Source organism: Acipenser ruthenus, chromosome 9 (genome assembly GCF_902713425.1).
Source record: "Acipenser ruthenus chromosome 9, fAciRut3.2 maternal haplotype, whole genome shotgun sequence".
Lineage (NCBI taxonomy): Eukaryota > Metazoa > Chordata > Actinopteri > Acipenseriformes > Acipenseridae > Acipenser > Acipenser ruthenus.
Genome location: NC_081197.1, coordinates 34301796 through 34319329, shown reverse-complemented (window position 1 = coordinate 34319329; position 17534 = coordinate 34301796). Strand labels below are relative to the sequence as shown.

The window sequence follows — 17534 nt, the reverse complement described above, 5'->3', positions numbered from 1 at the left end:
GATTGATGTTTCTCTCATTCCTGCTATGTGTATGTATTGGTTTAAGCTACAGAATATGTAATATGCAGAATATAGAAGAATGTGTTTTTTCTTATTTTTTCAGGCTTACATGTAAGAAAAGATAGCAGTATAATTAACAGCTATGATGAATTCAGAGAAACCTGCATTTAAACATGAAAAAGAAACATAAAAAACACAGCAGCCCAAAATAAATTGCTTCTCAGATATATATATATATATATATATATATATATATATATATATATATATATATAAACAAGCATAGTAGTCAATTGCTATATCCAATAATTACAAGTATTTGAAAACTCAAGACAATAAAGGGCTTGCGTTGACTTGTAAACTACGAATCAATGGGCTGGTCTGATCAACTACCTCAGGGGACCGAATCAAGCAATTCTTCCAATACCTATAGTGAAGACAAAAGGCCTTTTGGATCAAGAGACTGTTTCTGTTTAATGAATAATGCAATGAGGTAGATATACTCATTAAAACAGATGCCAGAGCTTTCCAAAGCATATATCCAACAAAAAGTGCTGATAAAATTCAGTTAATTTAAGATTTTTTTTAAGCTTTTATAGATTTTTCTCAACAGCACATTCTTTCTTTTTACTTTTGATAATACAACTCAAGGGACTACATATACAGAGATGTTTTCCTTCAGTGAAAAGTTGTTTTTTGTTTTCTGAAAGGCAAGTTATGTGTAAACTTTCAAGTAGTAAAATTTAAACATAAAGGAATGCCGCTGCACTCAGAATTTAACTCACCAGAAGTCTTTACTATTACCGTCTAATTTAGCCTGCTATACATACACCCAAGTTATTTCTTAATCTTTTGTAAATATTTAACCATGTCATGCTGTGTAATGTAACCTACCTAGTATTCCTCGCACTTCTGGGTTTCAGATCTGAGTTTTGCTCTGTTATCAAGATCTCAGCATTTGTTCCTGGACACTTACATTTCAAATACTTCAGTGACAAAATATTTTTTGTTACATTTTTAGTTTTAAATGTAGGACCAAAAGTCACCTTTCATATTGTTACCAATTGGTTAGGTGACACACAAAATGAAGGCTGTTTAAATTTGTTCTAATTCAAAAAGGCTTTTGCTTGGTCAGGAGACAGAGCAGTACTTTGTCATTTGCTCTGGAACATGCCAGATCAACCATAATGTATTATTTTTCTTGTAGAATATTTAAATAAATTATTTAAATAGGAATAAAGCATGTATGTATGTATGTATGTATGTATGTATTATTAGAACAAACAGGCTTGGCCAAAATTATGCATTTTTCAAATAGTAAGAAATCCTTTAAGTGAACTAAACTTTTTAGAACTAAACTTTTAAAACCTCCCAGCGAGGGAATGCACCTTTTTGTTTGATTGTTTAATTGTTTTATTATTAATTATCATCCGCACCTGGGCGTTATTGGTAAATTAGATCCAGGTGCGGGGTTTAAAAGGAGGGCAGTCAGTCTGCTCGAGGCTGCTGAGTAGAGGGAGGCAGAAGGAAGGTGCTCTGTCTCCGAGTAGCCAGAGTTAAAAAAGTAAGTGCTGTGTCAAACTTGTGTTTTGTAAGGACGGGGAAACAGCTTAGCTGTCCCGTGGTAGACAGGGTGTTCCTGAAAGTTGAGTTAGTGCTCCAAAAGAGCTAGGTGTTTATTTTGTGTTTTGTTGTGTTTGTTTATTTTGTGTTTATTAAAAAATAGCGCAACCGCGCAAGAAAATCCATTTCAGTGTCCTGGGTCGTGTTTTTAAAGGGGCAACGAACCCGAGTGAGTGCAATCGTGTTACAATATATATATATATATATATATATATATATATATATATATATATATATATATATATATATTTATATGGTAAGCGAACTTGTACACAAATCAGTATGGGAGACACACACAAGAAGGTACAGTCACAAATGAAGTTCTTTCCAACAAGACGGTGCTTGTATGTTTATTACCTTGTGCCGTGCTAGACACACAGCCCGCAGGGTCAGGGATGTCAAGGGTCAGTTCACAAATCTGGTTCACAGCCAGAAGGGTTCTCAGTCTGTCCAGGTCATACACAGTAAATCAATTCAAAACCCACAAAACAGTAATAGCACACTCCCCAATGCCTTACCACCTTCTACTCCTCTCTCTCTCTCTTCACTTCTGTGTTGACCCTTTTTATATTGGCCGGCCACACCCCATGACTCGGCACATTGCTCTGGCTGTTGGGACTTGTAGTCTTTTTGGGGCGGCCATTTTTTGAATTGTAGTCCCCCCTCTGGTTGCAATCCAGTGAGAGGACAGAGCCCTGTTAGCAGTTCTGCCCTCACATACCTGCTATTTATAAGACGGCCCCTTGGTTTGTCACTATATATATATATATATATATATATATATATATATATATATATATATATATATATATATATATACAGTGCCCTCCATAAGTATACTCAAGCAATATGAAAATATGATTAAAAGATGAATATGAGGCAAAAGTACAAAATGTCACCTTTTATTTCTAGTTGTTTCAACACATATATGTTTTACCAACTAAGAATAACAGCACTTTCAGAGTTTCATCCCCCCATTTTATGGGAGCATAAGTATTGGGACATTTGGCTCACAGGTGTTTCTAATTGATCAGGTGTTTCCTGTTGCATTGATTGTTCACACATGAAAGAGCTGTGTGTAGTCTCAGTTTTATCCTTTGCTTTTGCCTTTGGAGTCTGCGTTTAGTGTCAGTAGGCATAATCCAACATGAAGACCCTGGAGCTGTCTATGAAAGAAAAGCAAGCGATTTGGATGCTAAAAGAAAAAGGAACTCAATTAGAACCATAGCACAAAAGTTGGGCATAGCCAAATCAACAGTTTGCAATGTCCTGAAAAAGAAAGAAACCACTGGTGTCTTCAGCAATCGGCAACAACCAGGTCGGCCAAGGAAAACAACAGCAGTTGATGACAGAAAAATGACCAGAGCTGTGAAAAAAACAACCCTAAAATAAGTGTCAGTGAAATCACCAACAACCTCCAGAATGCTGGGGTGAAAGTGTCACAATCTACTGTTTGCAGAAGACTTCGGCAGCAGAATTACAAAGGCTACACTGCAAGATGCAAACCTCTGATCAGCACCAAAAACAGAAAGGCCAGATTAGAATTTGCTAAAAAGTACAGAGATGAGCCAGTAGTGTTTTGGAACAGAGTTTTATGGACAGATGAGATGAAGATTAACCTTTATCAAAGTGATGGGAAGGCAAAGTGTGGAGAAAAAAAGGAACTGCAGATGATCCAAAGCATACCACCTCATCTGTGAAGCATGGTGGAGGTAGTGTCATGGCATGGGCATGCATGGCTGCCTCTGGAACGGGCTCACTCATCTTTATTGATGATGTAACGAATGAAATATACTTTTAATATTTGCTTTAAGTTGAATTGTCCCAATACTTATGCTCATATAAAATGGGGGGGTGGAACTCTAAAAGTGCTGTTGTTCTTAGTTGGTAAAACATGTATGTCTTGAAACCACCAGAAATAACAGGAGACATTCTGTACTTTTGCCTCTTATTAATCTTTTACTCGTATTTTCATATAGCTCGAGTGTACAGCAAAAATAGCAATTTTGACTTCACTGTCCCAATACTTATGGAGGGCACTGTATATATATATATATATATATATATATATATATATATATATATATATATATATATATATATATATATATATATATTCCACTCTGCTGTAATGATATGACTTATTTCATTTAGTAAGGTCAAAAAATAATACTACAATCACACTTTTTTTAAATTACACCTGTTCCAAATTTACTCCAATCATTTATTTTCATAGTGCACATCTTAATAGGGGGAAGTGAAAAATCCAGCCCATGGTGCTTTAGGGTAATATTTTTTTATATTTAATGCTGTGAGCCCTGCCTGCTGTTTGTGTAATCAGTGAATTATCTAAGTGCCCTCTTAGTATTACTTTCGCTTGCATTTTTCATTTAGTTACATTAAGAATGGCAACACTGCAGTGCTCCAAACGAGCTGATTGAAATCGTGTCCAGCTTTAGTGAAAGGCTAGCCGACTATCTTGGAATCATTTGCTTTTAAAATACCAATAATGCATTGAAAGGTTTTCCATAAAAGTGGGCAATTACTGACGATTACCAATACATTCAAATCAAAGCAATTTAATTGCAACACTGGTTAACATGGGAAAAGTAAACTGATGCAGACAATCTTAATTTATACCAGTATTCATTTCCAATAACCTTCAAAAAAGAGCCTCCATCGTCTAAGTGCATCTGCATAGTCTCAGACATCCCTGCCATGTATCAGCACACCTGACAACTTCTTGGGCAAAATGAAACATTTATGCCATCTCCTTGAAAAGACATCACTTTTGCCAGAACTTCATTTATTTCCAGGCTTCACTTTACTGTTACTGTGGCACCTTACTAATACACATTATGAATATATAGGAAGTATGTTCATGCACATGACCAACATTTGAAATGCATTATGTTTTGCTTGTATGCCCTTGTAATCAGTTTGCATTCAGAAGTTCTATATTTGTATAACTGTATGTAAACACACACACACACACACACACACACACACACACACACACACAGAGTCTTATTTCATATAGCAGGATACAATTCACAGCTGCTGTTTTAGTGCCAACTTTAGATGGACATCTTAATAAGGTATACAGTAGAACTAAATGTGCTCCTATGACAGCAAACATATGAATTTTCCCTTCAAATGGGCGATGGCTTACTAAACTTTAAATGTATAATTTGTGTATTGAAAGGGTTTTATGATGTTTACATCAGGGCTAATCATTTTTTTTTTTTTATTTGATGTCACTATAGTCTGGGGTATTAAACTTGTATCTCCTCTACTCTGTAATTAGGAGGCACTCTTATTCCTCTTCCAGGGAGTGTTTCAAGCTGTGAAAAAGCTCAACATAAAAGTTAGAACTTTATTATATGGAAGTGTATGACAGACGTTTTGGCAAGTTTATGTGTTTCTTATTTAAAGATTTACTTTTATAAGAGCATGATGCTATAGTCAAATAATAGCAGGGGCGCCATTTAGGGGGGGCAGGGGGGCAGTCGCACCCCCCACCCCCCCGTGTTTCATACCACTTGTTAATTTTAGGAACAATATACATTAACAACTCCTTGGACAGATTTTCTCCCGTATTTTGTTAAAAACTACTGTTAAACCACTTTATGTCGGCAAACCTTTAATATATGCAAAAGGCATATACTGTCTGTGGTGACTGCAATCCCCATCTTTATCTAGCAGGGTTTAGGACCCAGGGGAGCCCTGTGGCAGGCATGCATTCAGTCCGTGAGGCAAGCTCACATATTTACCCGTCTACGATGGATGCACATGGGATAAGCCCTCCTCGTCCGGTAAAAAAAAAAAAAAAATATATATATAGATATATATATATATATATATATATATATATATATATATATATATATATATATATATATATATATATATATATATATATGCAAATTTCAAGCTTCTTGGACCAGAACATATTCTCACATAATCTTAAATAACATTGGTAAAAGACATTCTGTAAACTATGCAGGACTGATTTTAACGGTGGGACATGGGAGCAAGAATGATGATGTTTGTGGTGAGCACAAGAGATCACAAAAACACCAAAAAGCCAGTGATGCTCAGAAAACCAGAGCTTCAATAAAATCTTTCGTTGCCAAAGGAAAAACGGAGATCAAAAAAGTTGTATGCAGAGACCTTTACATGTTGTGACTAGTTCAGCACATCTGTAGTAGACATGTTCCCAGATTCACACATTGCAAAGTATTTTGCAGGAAAGTCTAAAAGTCACACAAATAGTGAAAGAGCACTTCTATTACAATTTCAACATCAACATTGCTTTAGAAATTCAGATTGATTGATAATATGTGTTCATATACAACAACTGTTTAATTTAAAATAGAAGATAGTTGACAATGAAATGTTACTGACAGTTACTGTTTTTTCCCCATCACAGTATGTAACTCTACTTGTAGACAAGCCATTAAGTATTAACTGAAGTGTAAGGCTTCCCCATGTTTTGTTCATTTTTTGAAAAAAAAAAATTATACAGAACTAAAAAGAAAAGATTGGTCTGAAACAAGCTGAGTATTTACATTTTTGCAACCTTAATTGTTTTCTGTTTGTTTTAGAAAAATAATTTCCAAAACTTCCATTTGAGAGAATTATTTGTAAATCTAATATACACTGTATTCCTATCCTAATGAACTTGAGTCTCATCTGAAAAAACATGTCCTGTCATATGAGAACTTTTTAGACCAAGCAACAAACACTTTCTATAGCAGTGATACTGCGACCCCGTTCTACCAATAAAAATGACTTTGTTACCCCACTGCCCTGTGTTACTGCAGAATAGTTAGTATTGATAAGTAAAACATGCATTACAATAAAATAAAACTAATGTTTTAGACAATATCAATAAAACTAATGTAGTAATTGCTTATTTTTACAGCCAACAGTGTAAAAAAAATCATTACAAAAAAAATACATTACTTACATAATGGGAGAGGTGAGCTTGCATGGATGAACACAAATGCTTCAATTTGGGACATGATAAGAAGTTTAAAAAAAACAATCATTGCAGGGGTAAGTAGATTTCATTTTATAAAACTAAATTATGTATCTCTACTAAGAATAGTGTGCAATGTATCAAACTGTGTGACTGATATCTGTGTTAAGACTCCAAGATTGATATGTGAAGTCTGTTGGATCAGTAATATCTTGCTATATTAGCTCCTGTGTGTTCTGAACTTATATATAAGCTTAAAAATAAGGCTTTATTTGGTACTGGGTCTACACTCCACCGGGGCAGATTGCTTAGCTTTAAAAGTTGACTGTTTGTTCTGTGTTGGTAATTTTGTTATTGTATGATTTATACAAACATATAGGAAATAATCACAGAAAATGCTCCAGTAATAAACTCATTTTTAATGTCTGGACCCCTGCTTAAAGTTGGATTCAATATTAATAAACACAATCAGATTTATATTAGCATTTTAAGATGGCATACTTCTATTTAGTGCAAAAACCATGTAGACCAATAATACAAAAATCAATTTAAAGAAAAACACACCTGTACAAACTATTGCCTTAATGTTAACCAGTGTACTCCTTTCTTTCTACATACATACACTGTACACTGCTGAGTCACTATGACTGACCTTGTCGAGACCTTTGGGTCCTGCATTTCAAGAATTAGTGCAGAATAGAAAGCTTGAGTACTATCTGCCCACTGTGCTCCACCACTACCATCTTCATAACAACTACAGTATGTGAGCATGGTTACTCAACCTTTTTCATCTTTCCACTATAGGCCTAGGAAACACATCTGTAGACCATAACCCCAGCAGCAAACTGAGAGATGGAAACACACTAAATCGTCCACAAAGCTGCCTTAAAAGCTATGACTGACAGATAAAAGAATATCTATTATCACCCATTTGTGTATAGATTTCCCCTTCTGTCTTGCCTTCTGATTGCCTGTGCTCTGACTGAATAGGCTGCTAGCAGTAGGCAGGTGACCCACACGTGGCCTACATGTGGATAAACCGAACTCTTTCAAAAGAATACACTGACTTCATTTATTATATCCCAGGGGGTACTTGGACTACCAGCACCGTTTTTAAAGCTTAAAGGATCATAAAACCATGTTAACATGTTTATCAACAGTGAAAAATTCTCAAAGGGTCTGTCTTTTACAGCATAAGAAATCAGGGGCTTTGCTCCTCAGTGTGGCACTCACTTTTGTCTCTGTTTGAAACATATAGACACTTTAAAAAAAATAGGCTTTTGCATTAAAACTTGTTTGCACTGCATGCAATAGTCTGTATCACAGATTCCCTTTCCTCAGTGCTGGCTTTCACAGATACTGAACAGGCAGACACAACTGGAATACTGAACCATTCTGTACACTACTAAAGGCATATAGCTCCAAACCTTTATTTAGATATTCTCTCCATACATATCTAGTTTACCTTAAATGTATTTTATCAAGCTAATGTAAAACATATTTTATAACTACCTATTTGAGGTCTTTTTTTCTTTAAAATGTACTATAGAAATGTACAACTTTTGACCAAAGTTTTGACTTTAAAGTCTTTTAGAATGTTTTCAGTGTTGACAGTCATTGAGAAGAACTTATAATCTAAACATCTGTCACTGATGTTAAGTTTCTTTAAGTTTTACTATATAGACCACCATTTAATGTGTTATAGAAGGATGACATTTAAAAACTGGATTCAATAGGTTCTCTGAGTAGCTCACTAATTTAATTGTTTACTTGAAATGAAAGTTCTAATGGCTGCTAAGGAATTCATCTACCTTCTAATCACATTTGAATCCCTTGATAACTTGCAACTATGATTCTTTGCAATCAGGCAAGCATGATGACAAGCTGGAAACAGAAGGCCTCATAATACACATTCCTTCTAAAAACAGAAGCACTGCATTAGCCTGTTATTTGATTTGCCTGTTCATTGGATTAGGGCACTTCCCAGGACCCATGTTTAATCTCATGGGAAAACAACACAGTGGTTTATTTGTATCTAACATGTACTCTGTTCACTCTGGTGAACTCTGGTGTATCAGATTTATAAACGTGACCATGTCCTCCTCCATAAATCCTGACTGGTCCTTCTTGTCTGGCTTCAAACCCAATCTAAACTGGAACACTGCCTTTCATGCCATTCATCCTGATCTTTGGAAGCGTTTCACGATCATGTAAAGTCTGGGAATGTTGCAATGTCTTGCATGAGACTTTGCATAACAGGAAAAGGGATAGGGTGTTTGTGCAGCCTAATACTCGCCAGAGCCACTTGAATGTCTCTGCAAAATATCTATACAACAATGTAACTAAAATAACCTAAATAAATTAAATGACAAATGATCCATGTATAAGTATTTCTAAGTCTCAGCAAAATATGCAAAAGATTTTGAGCTTTCCCCTGTCACAACTTGAATTAAAAGGCTGTAGTAAAATAGACTACAATAATCTGAAACTATAAGCATACAATCTGACCTAAAACAAGTAGGGGGTATAAGAAATCAGAAGGTATGTACATGTAGTTTTTGTTAAGCACACATGAATTTCGGGAGAGAATCAGTGGCTCTGTATCTGGGGGTGGCTGACTCCCAACAATGAAGAAGCAATGATTGAATATGCCCTTATTATAAGAGAAACTGTCTGTGAGAAGCAGAGGAATGGAAATGGATTATAGCCCTGGACAGCCCTGGGGAGATAAGAAAGAGGAGACAGTGCAAGCACTTAAAACCAGCAACAGGACTTCAAATCATAATGCATGTGTCACTAAACTAGGAGTCAGTGTAAAGGTTTTAAACGGTAGTAATATGGAATGATTCACCAATTCCAAGTTAACATTCTCACAAAGACTTATGAGAGTAATTATGATGCCTGTGATAACCAGCCAATAAGAAGGGTTGCAGTGATCCAACAGTGAAACTGCATGTACAAATACTGCTTTCTTTTCAAGTAAAGTCAAAGAGATTATAGATATAATACAACAGAGACGTTGCATACTCATGGTTTTTCTTAATTTTGCTCAATTCACTTTCCAGACAATAAAACAAGTAACTGATTAGTTCAGAAAACTGCTTTTAATTAAAAAAAAAAACACTTGCATCAATTTGAACAGTTAGTTATCATCATGACAACTAAATGGTGTATCCGTTTAGTTTGTTCTATCTATCTATCGTTCTATCTATCTATCTATCTATCTATCTATCTATCTATTGTTCTATCTATCTATCGTTCTATCTATCTATCTATCGTTCTATCTATCTATCGTTCTATCTATCTATCGTTCTATCTATCTATCTATCGTTCTATCTATCTATCGTTCTATCTATCTATCGTTCTATCTATCTATCTATCTATACAGTACTGTGCAAAAGTTTTAGGCAGGTGTGAAAAAATGCTGTAAAGTAAGAATGCTTTCAAAAATAGACATGTTAATAGATTATATTTATCAATTAATTAAATGCAAAGTGAGTGAACAGAAGAAAAATCTAAATCAAATCCATATTTGGTGTGACCACCCTTTGCCTCAGCATCATTTCTTCTAGGTACACTTGCACAAAGTCAGGGATTTTGTGGGCATATAGTCAGGTGTATGATTAAACAATTATACCAAACAGGTGCTAATGATCATCAATTCAATATGTAGGTTGAAACACAATCATTAACTGAAACAGAAACAGCTGTGAGGAACAGCCAAACTCAGCTAACAAGGTGAGGTTGCTGAAGACAGTTTACTGTCAAAAGTCATACACCATGGCAAGACTGAGCACAGCAACAAGACACAAGGTAGTTATACTGCATCAGCAAGGTCTCTCCCAGGCAGAAATTTCAAGGCAGACAGGGGTTTCCAGATGTGCTGTCCAAGCTCTTTTGAAGAAGCACAAAGAAACGGGCAACGTTGAGGACCATAGACGCAGTGCTCGGCCAAGGAAACATACTGCAGCAGATGAAAGACACATCATGCTTACTTCCCTTCGCAATCGGAAGATGTCCAGCAGTGCCATCAGCTCAGAATTGGCAGAAAACAGTGGGACCCTGGTACACCCATCTACTGTCCGGAGAAGTCTGGTCAGAAGTGGCCTTCATGGAAGACTTGCGGCCAAAAAGCCATACCTCCGACGTGGAAACAAGGCCAAGCGACTCAACTATGCACGAAAACACAGGAACTGGGGTGCAGAAAAATGGCAGCAGGTGCTCTGGACTGATGAGTCAAAATTTGAAATATTTGGCTGTAGCAGAAGGCAGTTTGTTCGCCGAAGGGCTGGAGAGCGGTACACGAATGAGTGTCTACAGGCAACAGTGAAGCATGGTGGAGGTTCCTTGCAAGTTTGGGGCTGCATTTCTGCAAATGGAGTTGGGGATTTGGTCAGAATTAATGGTCTCCTCAATGCTGAGAAGTACAGGCAGATACTTATCCATCATGCAATACCATCAGGGAGGCATCTGATTGGCCCCAAATTTATTCTGCAGCATGACAACGACCCCAAACATACAGCGAAAGTCATTAAGAACTATCTTCAGCGTAAAGAAGAACAAGGAGTCCTGGAAGTGATGGTATGGCCCCCACAGAGCCCTGATCTCAACATCATCGAGTCTGTCTGGGATTACATGAAGAGAAAGAAGCAACTGAGGCTGCCTAAAACCACAGAAGAACTGTGGTTAGTTCTCCAAGATGTTTGGGCCAACCTACCTGCCGAGTTCCTTCAAAAACTATGTGCAAGTGCACCTAGAAGAATTGATGATGTTTTGAAGGCAAAGGGTGGTCACACCAAATATTGATTTGATGTAGATTTTTCTTCTGTTCACTCACTTTGCATTTTGTTAATTGATAAATATAATCTATTAACATGTCTATTTTTGAAAGCATTCTTACTTTACAGCATTTTTTCACACCTGCCTAAAAACAGTACTGTGTGTATATATATATATATATATATATATATATATATATATATATATATATATATATATATTTTATACATTTAATTTTAAATAAATTACGTACCCAAGATTGCCTAACTAACATGAATAATTGCCTAACTAACATGAATATCTTATTCACAGTGGAGTCTGGCATAGACTCATTTTTACATACTACTGCAAGTGTCTTGCATTAGGTCCTACAGTGAGCCAGTGACTAAGCTGGGTCTGCAAATCTGGATCTCTTGGCTCTGTCAATTTGCTCTTAACGCAAGAACAGTTTTGTTTTGTAAGAGGGTGATTAAAACATCAACGTGTATGCTGTTCCATTTCAGTATAGGTATAATGCCATCCCCTTTAATGAAGCCTTTAACAAACTGATTAAGAGTAACATACATACCAACAGTCCCTATATGGTCGGGAAACCACACACTGTGCTCTTCGTGCGGCTGACACATCTGCTGATCACTAACTTATACAAAGGTAAGAACGCTTCATTATGTCTATGTTTACTGTCATGATGGTCATGTGGTGTTGAGTTAGGGGGGATACGTCTATCATATGATGAGTGTTTTTTTGCGTATGACTCCTCCCATGTGTATGATGTGTATGACCCCCACCCCGGAGACGAGCGTCCCACTGAACAGTTTCCAAATGTTGGCAAGTATGGAGTAACTAATTTAAGAAGTGTCAACAGGCAACAGAGTGGAAACCTGTTCAGTTCAGCTGGTATAAAATAATTTATTTTAATTACACGTTGATCAGAAACTATAAAAAGCAGAGGCACATAATTATTTACACACATCTATGAAAATCTCTCTAATTTGTTAGAGGATTTTAGCAACAAAATGGTCTGTACTGCATCAGCAATAAAAATAAATACAATAATAAAAAAATAAAACCATAGGATTAGAACAATATTGTTATGCAAGTCCAAAAAACTCTATGGATTAACATGTGTCAGCTATCTTGAGGTTCTGCATGATGGTCTCTTTCCAAAGCACATAGCACACCTTCAATATGTTCCGTAAGTAACCCCACTGTTATCAAATTACTGCTGGTAATGGTACTCGAATAGTAACTTCATCATACCCCAATTAGAAAAATGACCATATGGCCCCCACAGCATGCCATATTTTACTTGACAAAAAGACTATAAGTTAAAACAGGAATAGAAGGTGTAATGAGAAGATGTGTTTAATTGACGGTACCAGTAGTTAAAAAAACATTCAGTTGTTTTTCGCTGGTGCTCACTTTATCTGAATTCAGACAACAGAGGAGCAGATTTAAAAAAATGTGCTTGTCTGCTAATTAGAAATGTAATAAAGAGCAGCTGCTACAGTTACTGCACACAGAACCCAGAGATCAATAGCTGCTTTACTGCTTATAGCAGTCTGGGCAAATACTCTCTCCCCTACCGCAGAACATGAGATGATTACTCACCACATCTTTCTGCTCTGTTGTAAGACCATGCTGCCACTAAAGAAGAGAGCTGCACACATGTAACAGAAAACAAAGGTGTGTTTCTGCGTATTTAGATGCTATCTGTCGATGTTCAACATGGACAATGGTTTATTTAAAAGATGCTACCACTATCACCCTATTCTCTAAATAATATATATATATATATATATATATATATATATATATATATATATATATATATATATATATATATATATTTATTTTATTACAAGTATCAGAGAATACTTAAGGAAGGTTTTTTTTTCTTACCCAAGTCCTTTTCCAGTAAAGATTTAGTATGTTTCCAAAATAATAATAATAATAATAAAAGAAAACATCCTGGCAATTCTACAGGTGTTTCAGTAGATGACTGAATACGTATTCAGCCAGGGATATCTGAAACACTGCTGTACAAAATTAGTACCCACATCATCATAATTGCTTCAGTTCAAACTATATTCACATAATTTAAGACAATGTACATTTTATTTATTTATTTATTTATTTATTTTTATTAACCTGGACCACCCCTGCATGAATTTATGACAGAACAATCCAGTCAATATAAGTTGTATTTCCAAGTAGTTAACAGCGAAACAAGATCAACCATAAAATTGCATAATTAAAAAAAAAAAAAAAATCATGAACAGATGGTTTAGTTCTTTTCAGCATATACAGAATATTCCACTATCAATGAATGCAAAGTATTATTATTCATGGTACGCACAGTATTGGCCAGAAATAGTTTCTTTATAATTATGCTGCTACTAAACAATTCAAAAAAATGAACAAGCCATTCCTTTCAAATGTCAGCTATTTTGGCAGCTACAGTAAATTAAATGCTATGAAAAATTTTAACAGTACTAATTTCTTTATAGCTGACAAACAAGCAAAGCTTCTATATATAGCACAGACTGAAGTGTTCTATAAATATACAATGACAGTGCTATTCATATGTTGTTGATATATCATGACAACTCCTACTTTAATTTATCAAGAAAGGAAATAACACTGAAATGCTATAAAATGTTAGACACGGTCACTCAACATTTGTTTCAGTCCCAAAAAACAAACAAATAAACCAGGTAAGGCTGCCAAAATAACAAGTAACAACTAAGGTTTCTGTAAGAGACATTAACATGAACATATTGCGCTGTTATTTATGTATGTATGTATGTATGTATGTATGTATGTATGTATGTATGTATGTATGTATGTATGTATTTATTTATTTATTAATTATTTGTCTTCCTTTTTGAAAAAACAACCCAAATGACTAGCTTCCTAGACACAATTATTGAAAATTATATATATATATATATATATATATAGTATATATAGTGTCGTGAAAAAGTATTTGCCCCCTGTCTGATTTTCTGTATTTTTGCATATTTTCCACATTGTATTTGGTCAGATTTTTTTGTGGGTTGTAGTCGTATATAGAGGGAGTCTGAGAGAAAAAATGACACCAGTTTGGTGCTTCTTTCATTTGTTTGGTGTGCAAGGTAATCAAACATGCAATCTTCAGGTATGAAAAAGTTATTGCCCCCCCTAGTTAACTCAACCCAATTAAAGGGATAATTAGGGTCAGCTGTTTGAGTTCTTTGGTTAACAACCAGGCCTGATTTGGGCCAGCCCTGTCCAATATAAATCTGACTAACTTTGGCCCTTACCATCAGAGTGAAGTTGTCAGTACACAGGTTCTAGAGGCACATCATGCCACGAACAAAAGAAATTCCTGAAGACCTCCGGAAAAAAGTTGTTGATGCCTATCAGTCTAGAAAGGGTTACAAAGCCATTTCTAAGGCTCTCTGGCTCCACTGAACCACAGTCATTGTCCAAATGGAGAAAGTTTGGGACAGTAGTGAATCTTCCCAGGAGTGGCTGTCCTGCCAAAATCTCTCCATGAGCAAGGCCTAAAATTGTCCAGGAAGTCACAAAGAACCCTAGAACAACATCCAGGGATCTGCAGGCCTCTCTCGCCTTGGCTAAGGTCAGTGTTCATGACTCCACCATCAGAAAGACACTGGGCAAAAATGGGATTTATGGCAGAGTAGCAAGGCGGAAACCTTTGCTCACTAAGAAGAACATGAATGCTCGTCTTAAGTTTGCCAAAAAGAACCTGGATGATCCTCAAAAGTTCTGGAACCATGTTCTATGGACAGATGAGTCAAAAGTGGAACTTTTTGGCTGACATGGGCCCCATTATGTCTGGTGAAAACCAAACACTGCATTCCACAATAAGAACCTCAGACCAACGGTCAAGGATGGTGGTGGTAGTGTCAAGGTTTGGGGATACTTTGCTGCATCAGGACCTGGACGCCTTGCCATCATTGAAGGAACCATGAATTCTGCTTTGTATCAGAGAATTCTACAGGAGAATGTCAGGCCATCCGTCCATGAGCTGAAGCTAAAGCGCAGCTGGGTCATGCAGCAAGACAATGATCCAAAACACTTACGCAAGTCTACAGAAGAACAAGAAATTTAAAGTTTTGGAATGGCCTAGTCAAAGTCCAGACCTAAACCCCATTGAGATGTTGTGGCAGGACCTGAAACGAGCAGTTCATGCTCAAAAACCCAATGTCACTGAGTTAAAGCAGTTCTGCATGGGGGAGTGGGCCAAAATTCCTCCACAGTGCTGTGAGAGACTAATCAATAACTACAGGAAGCGTTTTGTTGCAGTTATTGCTGCTAAAAGTGGCGTAACAAGTTATTGAGTAAGGGGGCAGTTACTTTTTCACACAGGGGCATTGGGTGTTGCATAACTTTCTTTGATAAATAAATGAAATATGTATCAAATTTTTGTCTTATTTGTTCACTCAGTGTCAAAAATATGCAAAAATGCAGAAAGTCAGACACGGGGCAAATACTTTTCCACGGCACTTATATATATGCACAGTGTAGTATCATGTCATCTTTACTCCTAGAGGTTACTCGAGATTCTGGGTTGTAAATGAAATCCACTTCTATAAATAAATAAATAAATAAATATTATCATACTACCATCTATACTACCAAACCATATGCAGTCAATGCAAGACATTAAACACATTGCTGACCAAACGCAAGAGGATACAAAAAAATCAGCTTACCTGAGCCCCTTTTGGTCACAACCTTCAGGCTCTTGGCAATAGATGCATACAGAAGAATCAAGAGAGGGATAGGAGCTTTCATCTTTTCGCTCTCAGAAATTCCCTGTGGGACAAGAAAGAAAGTATAATCAGCATTCAAATATGTCATGTATTCCCAGTGTGGAATATGATCTCATACTACACATCTTACACACTGCTGCTCAATTACCAAATGTTGACATGCAAGTCAGTTGACTGTTGTTTACGAATTAATTGTCTTAAATGCCATCCATGAATGTTAATGCTGTTCACTCTTTAATGCACTGTAGTTGCACAGCAGTTCAAAATTAAAATCAATAATTCCACTGATGTCTCAGCAGTTTCTAGCTTGTGGCATCAGCTCAGCCATTTAAAAGCACAAGCTTACAGAACATGCAGTAGTAATACACATAGTACACTTTTGAAATATGATGCACGACTAACTACTGTATATATGTATCAAATACAACTATTTACAGGGTTTCATCGAATGCCTTAATTACCCAATGTATTGTTAAGGAGTATGCCACATGGTAGTCGGCTGTAGAAATGAGACAATATCTAGGAACCTGCACCACTTATAACAGGGATTGTCATGTTTATCAGGGACTCCTCGAACAAAATATATATGCTGTATAAATGTATACTATATATAGAGAACTAGACTAAAACCTAGGCTCTTTTGAGAAATGGAACCCAGAGGCTTCAGTGAGTTACAGGAAAATAATTCCATCTGGGGTTTATGTGACATCATAAACCACAAGACCGTTAAGTCAAGTAGTTTATAAACTGTCACAGAAACCTGAGATGGAATTATTTTCTTAAAAGTGCCTAAAAACCACGAATTGTGGGTGTTGTTGAGTGAGGCGAGGAGCCATAGTTTTGTTTTGCAGCGTGGATGGGAAGCCCCATCCACTTAAAAACCTCATGCAGAAGGTGACCATCTCCCAAGTTAATTAATTATGTAATTGTTGCTAATCGGGAGATGGTCATCTGCTTAAAATGTTTAAAAAGCCTGCAGCTGTCTATGTTCTGGGTGGGTGTTCGAGAGGAGGAACGAGAGCAAACGAGAAATAAACATAGGATCAGTGAAAGCAATCTGCCCAGCCTGCCCTGTGTTTTGTGTTCGAGATTTGTTTTATTTAAACTTTTATTTTTCGCTCTGTGAGCAAAGTGTTTTTTTGTTAAAACCTTTTATTTTATTTTTGTTATTTGTTTAAATAAATAGTGCAAGCGCCATTGCACCGTACCTGCAGTCTCTCTGAGTTCTTCCAGCTTCTGGCCTGACGTCACCAGAAAGCCAGCCTGTCACAGTCCTCAAATTAGATTCTGTTTCATGACTGCTCCACATAAATACATTAAAAGATTTGAGAATTACAGCATATTTATAATAATAAAGATACAGT

General features: G+C 36.3%; 1 protein-coding gene across 2 annotated transcripts in view; it reads right to left on the bottom strand.

The window, feature by feature from the left end:
- The window catches only part of LOC117405223 (interleukin-1 receptor accessory protein-like 1), a 512848-nt gene that overhangs the window by 448203 nt on the left and 47111 nt on the right, over positions 1 to 17534 (bottom strand). For both annotated transcript variants that reach the window (XM_034008100.3, XM_034008101.3), the window contains exon 2: positions 16111 to 16213. In XM_034008100.3, coding sequence (XP_033863991.1) covers positions 16111 to 16192 — 82 coding nt within the window. In that variant the 5' untranslated portion in view covers positions 16193 to 16213. The remainder of the gene's footprint in view (positions 1 to 16110; positions 16214 to 17534) is intronic.